The sequence below is a fragment of the Caretta caretta genome, chromosome 14 (assembly GCF_965140235.1).
Source record: "Caretta caretta isolate rCarCar2 chromosome 14, rCarCar1.hap1, whole genome shotgun sequence".
Classification (NCBI taxonomy): Eukaryota; Metazoa; Chordata; order Testudines; family Cheloniidae; genus Caretta; species Caretta caretta.
This window is the reverse complement of record NC_134219.1, coordinates 15,876,401-15,892,137: the sequence shown is the minus strand read 5'-3', so window position 1 is coordinate 15,892,137 and position 15,737 is coordinate 15,876,401. Positions and strand designations below refer to the sequence as shown.

Below are 15,737 nucleotides of genomic sequence, written 5' to 3'. Positions count from 1 at the left end.
CATTTTAGCTAACACTTTATTTTTTTCTTCCTACTGCATCTTAGTCATACCCAAAGTGGGGAAAAAAATCCACAAACCTGTCAGTAAGAAATGTAAAGAACCAGAAAAATAAGTGAAGTTGATGTACTTGTGGGACCTATCCAAAGATACGGACCAACAGCAGTAAGATGGTTTCATTCACTACTAACCTGGGCCAAATATGAACCAGTGATCTGGAAGTCAAAGACTCCATATCCTATTACCTGCCCAGCCAGCACCCCACTAATGAGAGATAATCTGAATAGAAACTGACACCACAGGTCTGGTGGATTGTTTCATTCTCTTCCACCTACCTTATCTTTTATTCAATTAGCAGAATTTGCCACTTTCCAGACATGTCTAACCCTTTTTGTTTATATTGGCACCATGAAACGTAACTGAAATTGCATCAGTCTATATTTTGACCACAGTCAAGATATGCTGTTATTCCTCTACAGATAATCTTGTCTCTGATTCTATATTCTCCATGTTCACTCCTGCATGGCTGAGGCCTGCCTTAGCACACGGCAGCAATAATCTTCTAAAGTATTTCTCTATTCCAATAGAACCTACCAAACAACTGATGAGGAAAATCATGGCATTCTACAGTGTTTCTCCATCTTGTGTACCTCCCATGGCTTTAGTGAAGTATTACTGGTCACTAGGCATCAGTAAAGGGTAATTAAATTATATAATTTTAAAAGTTGAGGCTGGATGGTTCAGGGCACAGGTAAGAGGACACAGAGCTTTTCACCAGTGGGCCATCAGTTCAATTCCAGCTCAAGCTGATAGTTCCCATGAGCTAATTTGATGTTTGCATGGTGGCCATTCAGTCCAGTTCTTATCAAAACTCTGCTGAAGATGCAAGGACTGAACACGTAATGGAGAGTGAACTTCTCTCTCAATCCTAGAAGTAGTAGCTTTAGGATTGAAATACAGAGGTTGCTACTGCAGCTTTTATATCTATTCTTATGTTACTCTGAATGATCTTAAGCTTAAAAAGCTGCTTTGCTGAAGCGTCTTGTTTCTATAAACTACTGGTTGGAATCAACACCTGGACTGATCCCAAGAGCTGACTGGCAGAAAGTAGGAATGAGCAGACTTTACTTACTCATCTCCTTCTGGGCAGATTCCTGTGGTTTCATCATATTTGGTACAGTAAATGTCAGGGCTGTAGTTAAAGGTGCCATCCCGACGGCGGATAGATCTGCGACGACGCTGGTTGACAAAGTGCCAGTGGAAGCAAGTATAGGGCCGGTGCTGCGTGCATTTGTGCTGCACGAAAAGGGGGCACTGCTCAGTGCGGAACTCCTTCAGGTAACTGCAGGCAGAAATCAAGGAGAAGGAGGTTAGAACAAGGAGATTCATCAGAGTCCACGTCAACTCACTCAGCCGAGGCCATGCCAAACTACACAGCATCCATCATAGAGATGCAGGCTGTCTTTCCCACACCCTCCCCCGTTTTAATTCGCAATAAAAGATTGGAAGCTGCTGGTTTTCTGTAGCAGGGAGACATTAGTTTCCAGGCCGCTCAACTCAAACTTGGAATTCAAACATCAGCACTAAAAGCAGCCGCAATCAACAAAGAATTTCCTATTATATTTTAAGTATCATTTAAAAGAGGGCTGTCTGAATGCTTAGTGAACTAGTTAAATATTTAGTAAGCAAGCAGTATTTTTAGATACAGCTCTATCTAATTCCACTCCTAACTCTGAAAGGTGTGAGTGGGAAGAGATTTTCTTCCCTTAAAGAGATACAGTCAGATTAAAAATCATGTTAAATAAACACACCGTAAAGACAGGTTTAATGCCTCAGATTATTACAACTGAAAGAGTTTTTAAAAACAGATATATTTTTCTCCATTTGTCCTGACTGGTTACTTTTTGCTTTTTCCTAAAGCTTGGACAGTGAAAATAAAACTAGCCAGTTTCACTATCCGGGTCTTTTGCACTAAGGAATCAATCCTAGCAGCTGCTGAGCACTAAGGTTGCCACCCCTCCAGGATTGTCCGGGAGTCTCCAGGAATTAAGGATTCATCTTTAATTAAAGATTATGTCATGTGATGAAACCTCCAGGAATACATCCAACCAAAACTGGTAACCCTACAGAGCAACCTCAACTCACTTTGAAGTCTAACGGAGTTGAAGGCGCTCAGCATCACACATGACTGCTCCACACATAGCAGGATCAAGCCCTAGCTAAGAAAATGTTGCAGTATTTGGACTGTAAAAGACCCAGATGATATTTAAATTATTTTTTAAACAGTATAAACATTAATTTTACAGGAGCTTTTAGGGCTATTTTGTTGGATTTTTCTTCCTTTTAAGACCTACATATTTTTAAGGCCAAAACAACCTAACAGTGTCCCTTTAAAATTTGTATGTCTTCTCTATCTTCAGAACTAAAGAGGTCTTGAGCCACTGTTGGAGATACAGCAACAACTGAATCTCAAAAACAGCCAGCAGAGGATTAAAAAATGGTTTACATACCTGAATGAGACCTAATGTGGGGTTCTTACACCTTCCTGTCAAGCATGTGGTGCTGGCCACTGTCAGAGACAGGATATTCGGATAGACATCCCTTGAGCCTGACCCAATAGGGCAATTCTTATGTGCCTAATAAATTTAGCACAGCTACTGAGTTTTGACTAATGTGATATTTTGTAATAACCTGTAACCAGAGCCCAGTCAGATCACTGTGTCCAAGTAAATCATTATTGATTGTGAGGTTTATTCACATATACACTATAAGGCAGGAAAATAAAAAGTATTGAACTTTGTCAAGGGCTCACTCCCCTCTTAAATTATTATTGTCTTTTTAATGTCGATTTTAAATAAACAGAAATGCACCACATGCTTGAAGATGCAGAAAATAATCTCAGGCTGTGTCTGTACAAGGAGAAATGTGTGTTTTAAAAATCATTAAAATATGGTGGCTAACACATTTCAAAAATAGCCTTTTCCCCAGCAAGGACAGGGCCTCAGAAATGCATAACATATTCCAAGCCTTTTCAGTTTCAGAGGCCAGAATCTTGCTGGCAAGGAGTTTTCTGCAGGATGATTTTGCTACTGAGAAAGGTAAAAGGCTTTCCCAACCATTCACTTCCAAATCTTTTGGCCCTATACACATTTAAGACCTAATTTTCAGAGGTGCGGAGCACCCACATATTCCATTGCCTTCCATTACAGTTGTGGGTACTCAGTACTTCTGAAAATTGGGCTCTAGAGCTTTCTATTATGTCCAAAACCATTTTTAAACACCCTTGCAAGCTAGTGTTGCTGTAACACCAAACAGAGTTATAACTATAGATATCATATAGTTATAAAGCAAGTCAAAAGAATTTTCTGAACCTGTGCGCTATGGACTAGAATTTGTTTATTACGACTTTTGTTTTTAAAAAGGCCTGCTCCTCTGAGAAGAGATCCATGCCTCAACCAGGTTTGTGACAACTGTGTTGAAAAACAATTGCCTAGAAAGGCTGTGCCATGCTTGAAAGCCAGCACAATTCCATGCCATTGTAGGAACATGCACTCCTTGTAAAGGGCTGACCCTTATCAAACATGTAAGTTTTAGCTGATCAAGCCCAGTTGCTGTATCATGCTAATGAGCCTTAGGGAAAAATGACTGTCCACTAATGCCTACTCATCTGGGTTGGGAAAACCAATTATGCTAGTTATGAGAATTTGAGAAGTAACATGATCACTTAAATGCCAATACCTAGAATGTTTTTTCACAATAATACATAGCAGCATATAGCCCTTTTCATCCACAGATCTCCAAGTGCTTCACAATGATGAAATAATATTATCCTCAATTTAAAGATTAGGAAACTGCAGCAGAGAGGCTAGGTAATATGTCCAATGTCACAGTACAAGCCTGTGGCAGTCAGCAATAGGGTTGCCAACTTTCTAATAGCAGAAAACTGAACACCCTTGCCCTGCCCCCCACTCACTCCATCCCCCTCCCTCTGTCACTTGCTCACTTTCACCCGGTTTGGGCTCATTTTCACCCGGTTGGGGTACAGGATGGGGTGAGGGCTCCGGCTGGGACCAAGGATGAGAGGTTTGGGGTGCAGGAGAGGGCTCTGGGCTGGGGCCGAGGGGTTTGGAGTGCGGGAGGGTGAGGGCTCTGGTGTGGAGTGCAGGCTGTCAGGTGAGGCTGGGGATGAGGGGTTTAGGGTGCAGGAGTGGGCTCCTGGCTGGGGCTGAGGGGTTCGGAGTGCAGGAGGGGGCTCAGGGCTGGGGCAGGGGGTTAGGACTCGGGAGGAAGTTTGGGTGCGGGAGGGGGCTCAGGACTGGGGCAGAGTGCTGGGGTGCAGGCTCCTGGAGGGAGCTCAGGGTACAGGCTCCAGGTGGAGCTGACCTCAGGCGGCTCCTGGGAAGCAGCATCACATCCCTCTGGCTCCTAGGCAGAAGGGCTGCCACGGGGGTGCTGCCCAATGCCCCTGCCCGCAGGCGCCACCCCTGCAGCTTCCCTTGGCCATGGTTCCTGGCCAATGGAAGCTGCAGAGCCAGCGTTCGGGACAGGGGCAGTGCGCTGAGCCACTGTGGCTGTCCCTATACCTAGGAGCTGTGGAGGGACATGCTGCGCAGAGTTGGGTAAAGAGCCTGCCAGCCCTGCGACAACCAGACTTTTAACGGCCTGGTCAGCAGTGCTGACCAGAGTCCCTTTTTGATCGGTAATTCCTGAGGTGACCTTTCTGAAAAGTGCTGAATCCTCTCAACTTCCACTGAAATTAATGAGATTTGAGGGAGCTGAGCACCTCGCAGTACTGGGCCCCAGGACCCCTGCCTTCTAGATGTAAGCTTGCTTGTGTATGAGCACTGATATTATTTTAAAATAAAGAATGGAACAGATGGAGAGGAGAGGAATTTGAACAGCTTTAGCTTAGCAGGGAAGTTTAAAAATGCATATGCTGACGAGGGAGTACAGTCTCTGGAGTGTAGGCTGTTGCTGAACCACAGTTCAAAATTAATTGCATTTTATGATTGGCTAAGTTCCCTGGAGATGCATTTATTATAATGTAAATTAGAGATAATTACATAAGTAAATGGTTCACAAGAAAAGTGTTTAACACCTAACTGACTTCATTGGAAACTCATTCTTTAATGCTGTCTATTAAATAAATGATCTCTCACTTTCAAAGCAAGCATTGAAAACAGGTACCATTGAGCGCCATACCAAATGCATCAAATGTGTATAAACATTTCTGCAATACAGCTCAACAGAGCTAAATAAGGGTTGTCAGAATAGCTCAGAAATTCCAAGACTTTCAATCACTGGTTTTGGTGCAAATTCAAAGGCTAGGTTTTTTTTCAAACCAGTGGAACACTGAAAACAACTTTCTCCACAATGAAAGGTAAATTCTTCCTACAGCCATGCACTGTCTTGATCCAGGAAGCAAGATCTGGTTCAACTGGGAAAATATGAAAAACAGGCCATTCAACCAGCCCAGATAGAAACATCCACTTTGTTTTGAGGTGCTTGGAAAGACATTCTGAATTGCTGGTATTCTGACGTGTTCTTGAGCTGCAGAAGAGATGCACACGACCACATTAGCCATAATGGAATAGCTCACAAAGCAATCATTACAGCGCTCTTTGTCTCTGTTGAGAATCTTTGGAGAGAGAGTACAGTGTCAAAACGAGCCCTCAGGTTATCAGAATGGTCTCTATAGACAATTTCTCGGCAGAGCTGAGATAAGGAATCTCTGGAATGACCCCTAAATTTAAGAACAGTTGGTCAAACTAATGGTTATTTAGTACAGGGTCAGCCAAATGATGCTCCCAAGCAGGAAGAGGAAATACAGTAATGATACTTTGCATTTCTCATTTCCAATCCAATGATCTCAAGAAACTTTACAAAACCCCTTTGTTGTAGGGAAGCATTATTAGCCCCATTTTACATATAAACTATCCCTATATTTATGAAACAAACAAACAAACAATCATGGAACAAATAAGACATGTACCTATCCACTTTGCTTGCATTATCTGTCATGTCCCTTTCTGACACCTTTTGTATGTCTTTTTAGATTGTAAGCTCTTCAGGAAACAGACTGTTATTCTCTGTGTTTGGAAAGCATGCAGTATGCTTTTTGGGGTTTACACAATCAAAATAAATAAAACGGTAACAATGCTAGCTGAGTCAAAAGGACTGCTGAGTAGGGTGTTACTGTTTACCATTCCTACCAAACACATAAAGCCACTCTTCATTTTAAACAAGCAGAAGAACAAGTAAGAGACCATCAGAACAATGTAGTTCAAGACACTGGGTCAAACTGAACCTGTTGCTGAACCAGTTGAAAGCAGTATTTCAAGCTAATATAATTAGGAATGGTCTAGATAATACTTAGTTCTGCCACAAGTACAGGGGACTGGACTAGATGACCTCTCGAGGTCCCTTCCAGTCCTATGATTCTATGAATTTGGTAAATTAAGCCAGATTATGTTTAAAACGAATTTGGAAACCATGTTCTAGATTAGTTTTCTGTGTGGGCTAAAACATGATTTCTAAACTCAGTTTAAAGACTGTTTTGTTCAGTTTCCAGAGAAAAATCAAATCATGTTTATACCGAGCTAATGTAACACCGACAGATCCTGATCGTCGTTGGGCGGAATCAAACCTGGGGCCTCTGGTGTTTAGTGCATGAGCCTCTACTACATGAGCTAAAAAAGAACTGCCTAAGGGTACGTCTACGAAATTATTTCAAAATTATTCTACTTGAATTTTCGGAAGCTATTTTATACATTCGGTCTTCTGTGTCCCCACTAAAGTGCGTGAATTCGGCAGATTGTGTCCACACTACCAAAGCTAGCATTGAATGTCGGAGCGGTGCACTGTGGGTAGCTATCCCACAGTTCCCGCAGTCCCCGCCACCCATTGGAATTCTGGGTTAAACTCCCAGTGCATGATGGGGCAAAAACATTCTCGCGGGTGTTTCTGGGTGTGTGTCATCAGAAAGCTACGGCAGACAATCGTTTCACGCCTTTTTGGCATGCAGACGCCATACTGCTTTCAGCAGACGGTGCACCACTGCTCTCCTGCTACTATGAATTCACCTCTCCAACTCAACTCTGCTATCGTGAACTGAGCAGCACAGCTTCCACCACCAACTCTGCTCTCCCGCTACTGCCACGCTTCCGAGCTTCTCCATGTTGTCTGTCCTGGGCTCCCACCTCCATGAAAGCCACAGAAGACAACCATTTTCCGCCGCTTTTCGGCTACCGTGAACTGAACAGTACAGCTTCTGCCACCAACTCTGCTCTCCTACATTTCACGCCCTTTTTCCAGGATTACCGGTGCAGGTGCCATAGCCATGGAGCCCGATCAGATCTCCGCTGCAGTTTTGACCATTGTAAATGCCTCACGTGTTATCCAGCAGCATGTGCAGTACCTGCAAAACCAGGCGAGGAAGCGACGACAGCGCGATTTAATGATGAGGACATGGACACAGATGGCACGGCATGTGGCGATTGGGAGATCATGGTGCTGTTGGGCCAAGTTCATGCTGTGGAATGCCGATTCTGGGCCCAGGAAACAAGCACAGACTGGTGGGACCGCATAGTGTTGCAGGTATGGGATGATTCCCAGTGGCTGAGAAACTTTCATATGCGTAGGGCCACTTTCATGGAACTTTGTGACTTGCTGTCCCCTGCCCTGAAGCGCAAAGACACCAAAATGAGAGCAGCCCTCACAGTTGAGAAGCGAGTGGCCATAGCCCTGTGGAAGCTTGTAACGCCTGACAGCTACCAGTCAGTTGGGAATCAGTTTGGAGTGGGGAAATATACTGTGGGGGCTGCTGTGCTGCAAGTAGCCAACACAATCATTGACCAGCTGCTATCAAGGGTAGTGACTTTGGGAAATGTGCAGACCATTGTGGATGGCTTTAATGCGCTGGGGTTCCCTAACTGCGGCAGGGCAATAGACGGAACGCATATCCCTATCTTGGGACCGGAACACCGGGGCAGCCAGTACATAAACTGCAAGGGGTACTTTTCCATGGTGCTGCAAGCACTGGGGTGGATCACAAGGGACCTTTCACCGACATCAACGTGGGATGGCCAGGAAAGGCACATGATTCTCGCATCTTCAGGAACTCTGCTCTGTTTGAACAGCTGCAGGAAGGAACTTACTTTCCAGACCAGAAAATTACTGTTGTGGATGTTGAAATGCCTATTGTTATCCTCGGGGACCCAGCCTACCCCTTAAAGCCATGGCTCATGAAGCCGTACACAGGCACCCTGGACAGTAGTAAGGAGCAGTTCAACTATAGGCTGAGCAAGTGCAGAATGGTGGTAGAATGTGTGTTTGGACGTTTGAAAGCGCGCTGGCGCAGTTTACTGACTCAGTTAGATCTCAGCACAACCAATATTCCAATTGTAATTGCTGCTTGTTGTGTGCTCCACAATATCTGTGAGAGTAAGGGGAAGACGTTTATGGCGGGGTAAGAGGTTGAGGCAACTCGCCTGGCGGCCAGTTTCGCAGAGCCAGACAACAGGGCGATTCGATGAGCGCAGCAGGGCGCACTGCACATCAGAGAAGCTTTGAAAGCCAGTTTCATGACCGGCCAGGGTACAGTGTGAGAGTTGTGTTTGTTTCTCTTAAAGTTACCAGCCCCCTCTCTCTATATATATATGAAAGGAAATAAGGTCACAATTGTTTAAAAAACGTTCTTTATTATTTGTTGCACGTTGAGAGAAATCAGAAGCTAGATGGGAGAGGGGGTGTATTGGGTTGGGGGGTGGAGGAGGAGGGAAGGACAAGTCCAGAAACCAAAGAAAAATTTAGGATATGCCAGCTTTCTGCTGCTTGTGCAATCCTCTGGGGTTGACTGTGTGGGTCCCCATAGCCTCCCCCCATGTTATTGGGCATCTGGGTGAGGAGGCTATGGAACTTGGGGAGGAGGGAGGGCAGTTATTCAGGGGCTGCAGCGGCAATCTGTGGTCTTGCTGCCTTTCCCGCATTAGATCCACCACACAGTGGAGCATGTCAGTTTGCTCCCCCATGAGCTTGACCATAGCATCCTGCCTGCTCTCATCGCGCATGTCCCTCCTCTCTTCGTATTCATGTAATGCTTTATGCGACTCCGCAATTGTTTGCCTCCATGCATTCAACTGGGCCCTATCAGTATGGGAAGACTGCATGAGCTCAGCAAACATGTCGTCAGGGCCCTATCAGTGCAGGAGGACTGCATGAGCTCAGCAAACATGTCGTCCCTTGTTCGTTTTTTCTGCCTTCTAATCTGGACCAGCCTCTGGGACAGAATAGATAGGGGCCGCATTGAAACATTTGCACCTGCTGCAGGAGGAGAAAAAGGGAGGGTAGTATTTTAAAAGATACATTTTAGAGAACAAAGGGGACACTGTTTCTCAGTGAAACAGGCAATTCATAGTACACAGCACATGTTCTTTCTGTACAAGGTCTCATTTTGCCTCTTATACTGAAGTGCCTGCCACTTTGGTGTGAGTAAGCCATCACATGCGGCCAGGCAACAGAATTCAGCTTGCAGGCAGCCTGTGGACTCTCTGGGATGATTGCTTCACACAACACCCCTCCACACACACACACACCGCGGGGCTCCGATGAGGCTCTGAGCAGGGATGAACCCTTTAAACTAAGTGCGAACAGCCCAGTGTGGCTCCGATGAGGCTCTGAGAAGGGATGAGCCCTTTAAACTAAATACGAACAGCCCAGAGCGGCTGGGTTTCCCCCCAACCCCACCGCGTGGCTCTGATCAAGCTCTCACCTCACCAGAAGTGCCTTCTCCAGGGTCATGGTCCGGGAGCATGCTTTGGGAGTAGGGGAAGGCTACTGGCTCCAGCGTTAAGAATAGTTCCTGGCTAGGGGGGAAAACAGATTCTCCACTTGCCACCTGTGCACTGTCCTCCTCCTCCTTCTCTTCGTCCTCCAAAACTCATCCTCCTCGCTCCGTGCTACTCCCCCCTTGCAGGTGTCCAAGGACAGTGGTAGGGTACTGGTGTCGTCACCCCCCATAATTGCATGCAGCTCACGGTAGAAGCGGCATGTATGGGGCTGTGACCCAGAGCGCCCATTCGCCTCCCTGGCTTTTTGGTACGCTTGCCTGAGCTCTTTGATTTTTGTACGACACTGTTCTGTGTCCCTGGAGTAGCCTCTTTCCGTCATGGCCCTGGAGACTTTAACGTACATATTTGCGTTCCTTTTTTTGGAAAGTAGTTCTGCCATAACAGATTCGTCTGCCCAACATGCAATGAGATCCAGTATCTCCCGTTCGGACCATGCTGGAGCTCATCTGCAAATCCGGGACTGCGTGGTCTCTTGAGATGGTGGACTCTGCATGGTCGCCTGTGATGGTGGACTGTGCTGATGGTCACCTGTGCTGATGGTGACCAAACAGGAAATTCAAAAGTTCCCAGGGCTTCTACTGCCTACCTGGCTAGTGCATCGGAGTTCAGAGTGTTGTCCAGAGCGGTCACAAGGGAGCATTCTGGGATAGCTCCCAGAGGCCAATATCGTCCAATTGTGTCCACAGTACCTGTAACTCGGAATTGCGATCTCGATTTTAGCGCTACTCCACTTGCCGAGGTGGAGTACAGAAATCGGAGTAAAGAACCCTTTAAATCGAAAAAACAGGTTTGGTCGTGTGGACGGAACCAGTTTTATTTCGAGTTAACTCGGCTAATTCCAAAATAACCGCGTACTGTAGACCTAAGAGCCACTTAGCTAAGGCTGTACAGCATACGCATTCTCTCTTTCTCTCTCAATGGTCTCAGTTGCACTGGATGGGTCACAACACCACACCCAGGCGATGTGTGGGTTACACTAGCACAAACCAGTTTTGTCTACAAGATCAATCACGTCAGGGGACACAGTTACTGCACATTTCATTATAAAATAAACAAAACGCTAGATTTTTTAATCACTCCGAATTTAAGGTGATAAAATATTTGCAAGAAAATGTAACCATGTTTATTAGTATTTAATATTTAGTATTATTTAGTATTTATGAATTGTGCTAAACCTGCTTTGAGGCACAATTTAGAAATAATTCAGTATTACCCACATTGCCAGGCTGATGTGTTTTAACTGTCAGGGGCTACTGGTCCCTTAACACAAATTGTTTTGTAGAACTTTAAGAACAGTTGAGCCATCATGGTTCATGGTCTAATGTAGAGAAGGGGTTAGATACTTCCCCAGCTTTGTAGTCCAATCTCACAGACTGTTTGGGTTAATAGATTTAATAGAAGCACTCAGATCTATCACTTTACTTCAGGCCTGTCTCCTTCTGCCCTAACTCAAATCTCAGCCTCTCTCTCTCTCTGGCATCTCCTAGTGGATGTCTAGTCATTAGCTCAAACTCAACATGACTAAAACAGAGCTCTTAATCTTTCCCTCAAGCCCTTTCCCCTGCCTCTTTTCTTCTGTTACTGTGGACACCACCACCACCCTGCCCATCACTCAGGCCTGTAACCACACCTCATCTGCCGCTTGAGTTCTTTACATCTAGGCTAGGCCTAAATCTTGCCAGTTCTGCATAACATCTCAAAGAGACAGCCTTTCCTATACATCCACACAGCTAAAACCCTCATCTAGGCTCTTATCTTATCGTCTCGATTACTACACCATCTTTTTCTCTGGCCTTGACAAATACATTCTAGCCCTGCTCATATCCATTCAGAATGCTACTAACTAACATAACATTACACCTTCTATCCCAGTCAAAGATATGGCCTGAAAGGACTGAATCAATCGGGCAGCAGCATATCTGTTTACCCTGTGCACAACTCAAAAAGATATATAGATTTCTGCATTTACAAAAATGAATGCTAACCTTAAACATAAAAAATTGTAGGCTTCATGGCTTTTCCCCACTCATGCAAATTTTTCCTCTCCACTTAGACAATATATTTTTGAGAGAATTTTGACATGTGTATTTCAAGAACATAGTTAAGTTTATGGCACTACACATGTAAGGAAAGTTATGCATGTGCTTAAGTATTTGCAGGATTGGGCCAAAACCATTTGAGTGGGCAGAGCATGGAAGGAGGGGACCCAGAAGAATCTTGAGTTGTGGAGGCAGGAAAAGGCCCTTAAAAGACCAGAATTTCACATTTGAAACACCAGGCCAAAGCAGCATTAATCTGGACACCAACAAATTCAGGATTCAAAGATTAATGGACATTTAAAAAATTTTAGGCCTTAGCCTTTGTTTCTCAGTTTTCCCATCTGTGAATGGAGTTACTTTCCTAACGCATAAGAATTGTTGTGAGGCTTGCTGTTTGTAAAGCATGCCAAGTTCCTAAGAAGAAAAACACTATAGACATGTGAAGTATTCTCAAGGTGGACAAACAGGCCCTAGTGATAGGCCAAAGCTACATGGTGACATTATGAAATAGGGCTGATGATGGAGGTAATTCAGGTACCTGGATCATCCAACAGCAAAGGGATCTTCCAGGGGAGGGGATAACTAGACTTACATCGACTCAAAGCCTTTGATTTTAGAAAGGTGGCCATCATTGCTCCTCCACTGCCTTTCAAAGGAAGTTTAAATAGAAACATCAGTGTCAGAAAAGTACTGATGTTCCAGACCCCCAAGTGGTTTGGTGGGTGGAAATATAGTAAAGGCAATCCAACAGGAATGGGTTGAATCTTTTATTTTATTGTACTTTATTAGATCTTATTTCCCTTTGGTCTGGTCACTAGAAAGCCACCTGTGCTGAATTTCTGAATATTTACAAGATTCAAGGTTTTTTTGTTTTTATATCCCCAATGTTTTCTGCACAATATAAGCTTTCATTTGAAACAAGATTACATTTCTAGTCTTTCTGGCTGTAATGATGGCTTCAAAATGTAACCAGAAAGTGTTATTGTGTCAGAGAAGGGTGAAAAGAAAAGGAGTACTTGTGGCACCTTAGAGACTAACCAATTTATTTGAGCATGAGCTTTCGTGAGCTACAGCTCACTTCATCAGATGTTTACCGTGGAAACTGCAGCAGACTTTATATACACACAGAAATCATGAAACAATACCTCCTCCCACCCCACTGTCCTGCTGGTAATAGCTTATCTAAAGTGATCAACAGGTGGGCCATTTCCAGCACAAATCCAGGTTTTCTCACCCTCCACCCCCCCACACAAATTCACTCTCCTGCTGGTGCTAGCCCATCCAAAGTGACAACTCTTTACATAATCAAGTCGGGCTATTTCCTGCATAGATCAAGGTTTTCTCACATCCCCCCCACCCCCATACACACACAAACTCACTCTCCTGCTGGTAATAGCTCATCTAAACTGACCACTCTCCAGGTTTAAATCCAAGTTAAACCAGAACATCTGGGGGGGGGGGGGGGGTAGGAAAAAACAAGAGGAAACAGGCTACCTTGCATAATGACTTAGCCACTCCCAGTCTCTATTTAAGCCTAAATTAATAGTATCCAATTTGCAAATGAATTCCAATTCAGCAGTTTCTCGCTGGAGTCTGGATTTGAAGTTTTTTTGTTTTAAGATAGCGACCTTCATGTCTGTGATTGCGTGACCAGAGAGATTGAAGTGTTCTCCGACTGGTTTATGAATGTTATAATTCTTGACATCTGATTTGTGTCCATTTATTAAGAATAAATGACACAAATCAGATGTCAAGAATTATAACATTCATAAACCAGTCGGAGAACACTTCAATCTCTCTGGTCACGCAATCACAGACATGAAGGTCGCTATCTTAAAACAAAAAAACTTCAAATCCAGACTCCAGCGAGAAACTGCTGAATTGGAATTCATTTGCAAATTGGATACTATTAATTTAGGCTTAAATAGAGACTGGGAGTGGCTAAGTCATTATGCAAGGTAGCCTGTTTCCTCTTGTTTTTTCCTACCCCCCCCCCCCCCAGATGTTCTGGTTTAACTTGGATTTAAACCTGGAGAGTGGTCAGTTTAGATGAGCTATTACCAGCAGGAGAGTGAGTTTGTGTGTGTATGGGGGTGGGGGGGATGTGAGAAAACCTTGATCTATGCAGGAAATAGCCCGACTTGATTATGTAAAGAGTTGTCACTTTGGATGGGCTAGCACCAGCAGGAGAGTGAATTTGTGTGGGGGGGTGGAGGGTGAGAAAACCTGGATTTGTGCTGGAAATGGCCCACCTGTTGATCACTTTAGATAAGCTATTACCAGCAGGACAGTGGGGTGGGAGGAGGTATTGTTTCATGATTTCTGTGTGTATATAAAGTCTGCTGCAGTTTCCACGGTAAACATCTGATGAAGTGAGCTGTAGCTCACGAAAGCTCATGCTCAAATAAATTGGTTAGTCTCTAAGGTGCCACAAGTACTCCTTTTCTTTTTGCGAATACAGACTAACACGGCTGTTCCTCAGAGAAGGGTGAGATGCTCCCCATTCCTCTCAACATAGCATTAAGTCTAAAGCCCAATTATGACAAATTTAAATATCAATGTTAACTATTTTGTTGCTGATGTTCTTACCAGAAACATCCAATGGGGGCTGGGTACTCCATTCATTTGAAAGGACTTTCCACAGGAAGAAGGCTAAAAGGCAAACTGACTTCGGCTTTGTCTACATTTAAACTGCTACTGCAGCTGCACCACTGTAGCACTTCAGTGTAGACATACATTACAGCAATGGGAGGGGTTCTCCCGTCTCTGTAGTTAATCCACCTCCCCGAAAGACAGTAGCTAAGTTGACAGAAGAATTCTTTCATTGACCTAAAGCTGTCTACACCAGGGGATAGGCTGGCTTAACTACATTGCTCAGGAGTATGGATTTTACACTCCTCCAAGTAACACAGCTGGGTCAAACTACCTTTTTAGCTTAAACCTGGCCTTTGTTCCCTCTTAATGTGGTACTTTCACCCATCACTGCAGGGTGACTGCTGTCCCAGTTTACTGGAAAAGACTTGACTATGTTTATGATGCCCTGATCAGAGGTGAAAGTAAGCCGGTACGCCCCCGTATGGTGTACCAGCAAGAGCCTGTGCGCCGTACCAGGGCGGATCGGCGTCCCCAGGCAGCAATTTAAAGGGCCTGGGGCTCCCAGCAGCATCTGGAGCCCCAGGCCCTCTAAATTGCCACCAGAGCCCTGCTGCTGGAGCCCCGGGGGTCACAGCTACAATTTAAAGGGCCCGCGGCTCTGCTGCAGTAGCAGCAGCCAGGAGCCCCTGGCCCTTTAAATCACCACCAGAGCCCCCGGCTGCCACTGCTATCCCAGGGTGCTGGCAGCAGGGCTTGGGTGGCGATTTAAAGGGCCCGGGGCTCCCACTGCTGCTACCCTCTGGAGCCCTTTAAATTGCCACCCGAGCTACTGGAGCCCTGGGGCCCTTTAAATCACCCCCGAGCCCCAGCGCTCCCAGCCGCCTCTGCAGCTGGGAACTCCGGGGTGATTTAAAGGGCTCGAGGCTCCCAGGTGCTGCTAGCACAGTCCCAGCCCCGGGCCCTTTACTTGATTTAAAGGGCCTGGGGATGTAAAGACCCCGCCTCTTCCGGTTGAGGCCCCTCCCCCTCCTAAGGACTCTGGAGAACCGGTAAATCCTTTAAGTTACTTTCACCCCTGGCCCTGATTGATTATAGTGAAACCTGGGCTTTGTCCCACTTTCACTATAATCTACTGACTGGCCAAGCTCTTTCTGCCCTTTGGCTGTGTGCCTCCATACTATCCAATACTCCTCTCCCCACCTTACAGTATTACAGGATCCAGCTTTCTTAATGCCATGCACTGCCTGCCAAATGCTAC

The 15,737-nt window shown here is 45.1% G+C and overlaps 1 protein-coding gene across 6 annotated transcripts in view; it reads right to left on the bottom strand.

Annotated features, from left to right (window-relative positions):
* The window catches only part of UNK (unk zinc finger), a 67,488-nt gene that overhangs the window by 35,572 nt on the left and 16,179 nt on the right, over positions 1–15,737 (bottom strand). For 5 of the 6 annotated variants that reach the window (XM_075119277.1, XM_075119278.1, XM_075119280.1 and 2 more), the window contains exons 2-3: positions 7,415–7,677; positions 1,130–1,339 (exon numbers count right to left, since the gene is read on the bottom strand). In XM_075119277.1, the coding sequence (XP_074975378.1) occupies positions 1,130–1,339; positions 7,415–7,629 (425 nt within the window). In that variant the 5' untranslated portion in view covers positions 7,630–7,677. The remainder of the gene's footprint in view (positions 1–1,129; positions 1,340–7,414; positions 7,678–15,737) is intronic. The other variant, XM_048818170.2, reaches the window with a different exon arrangement.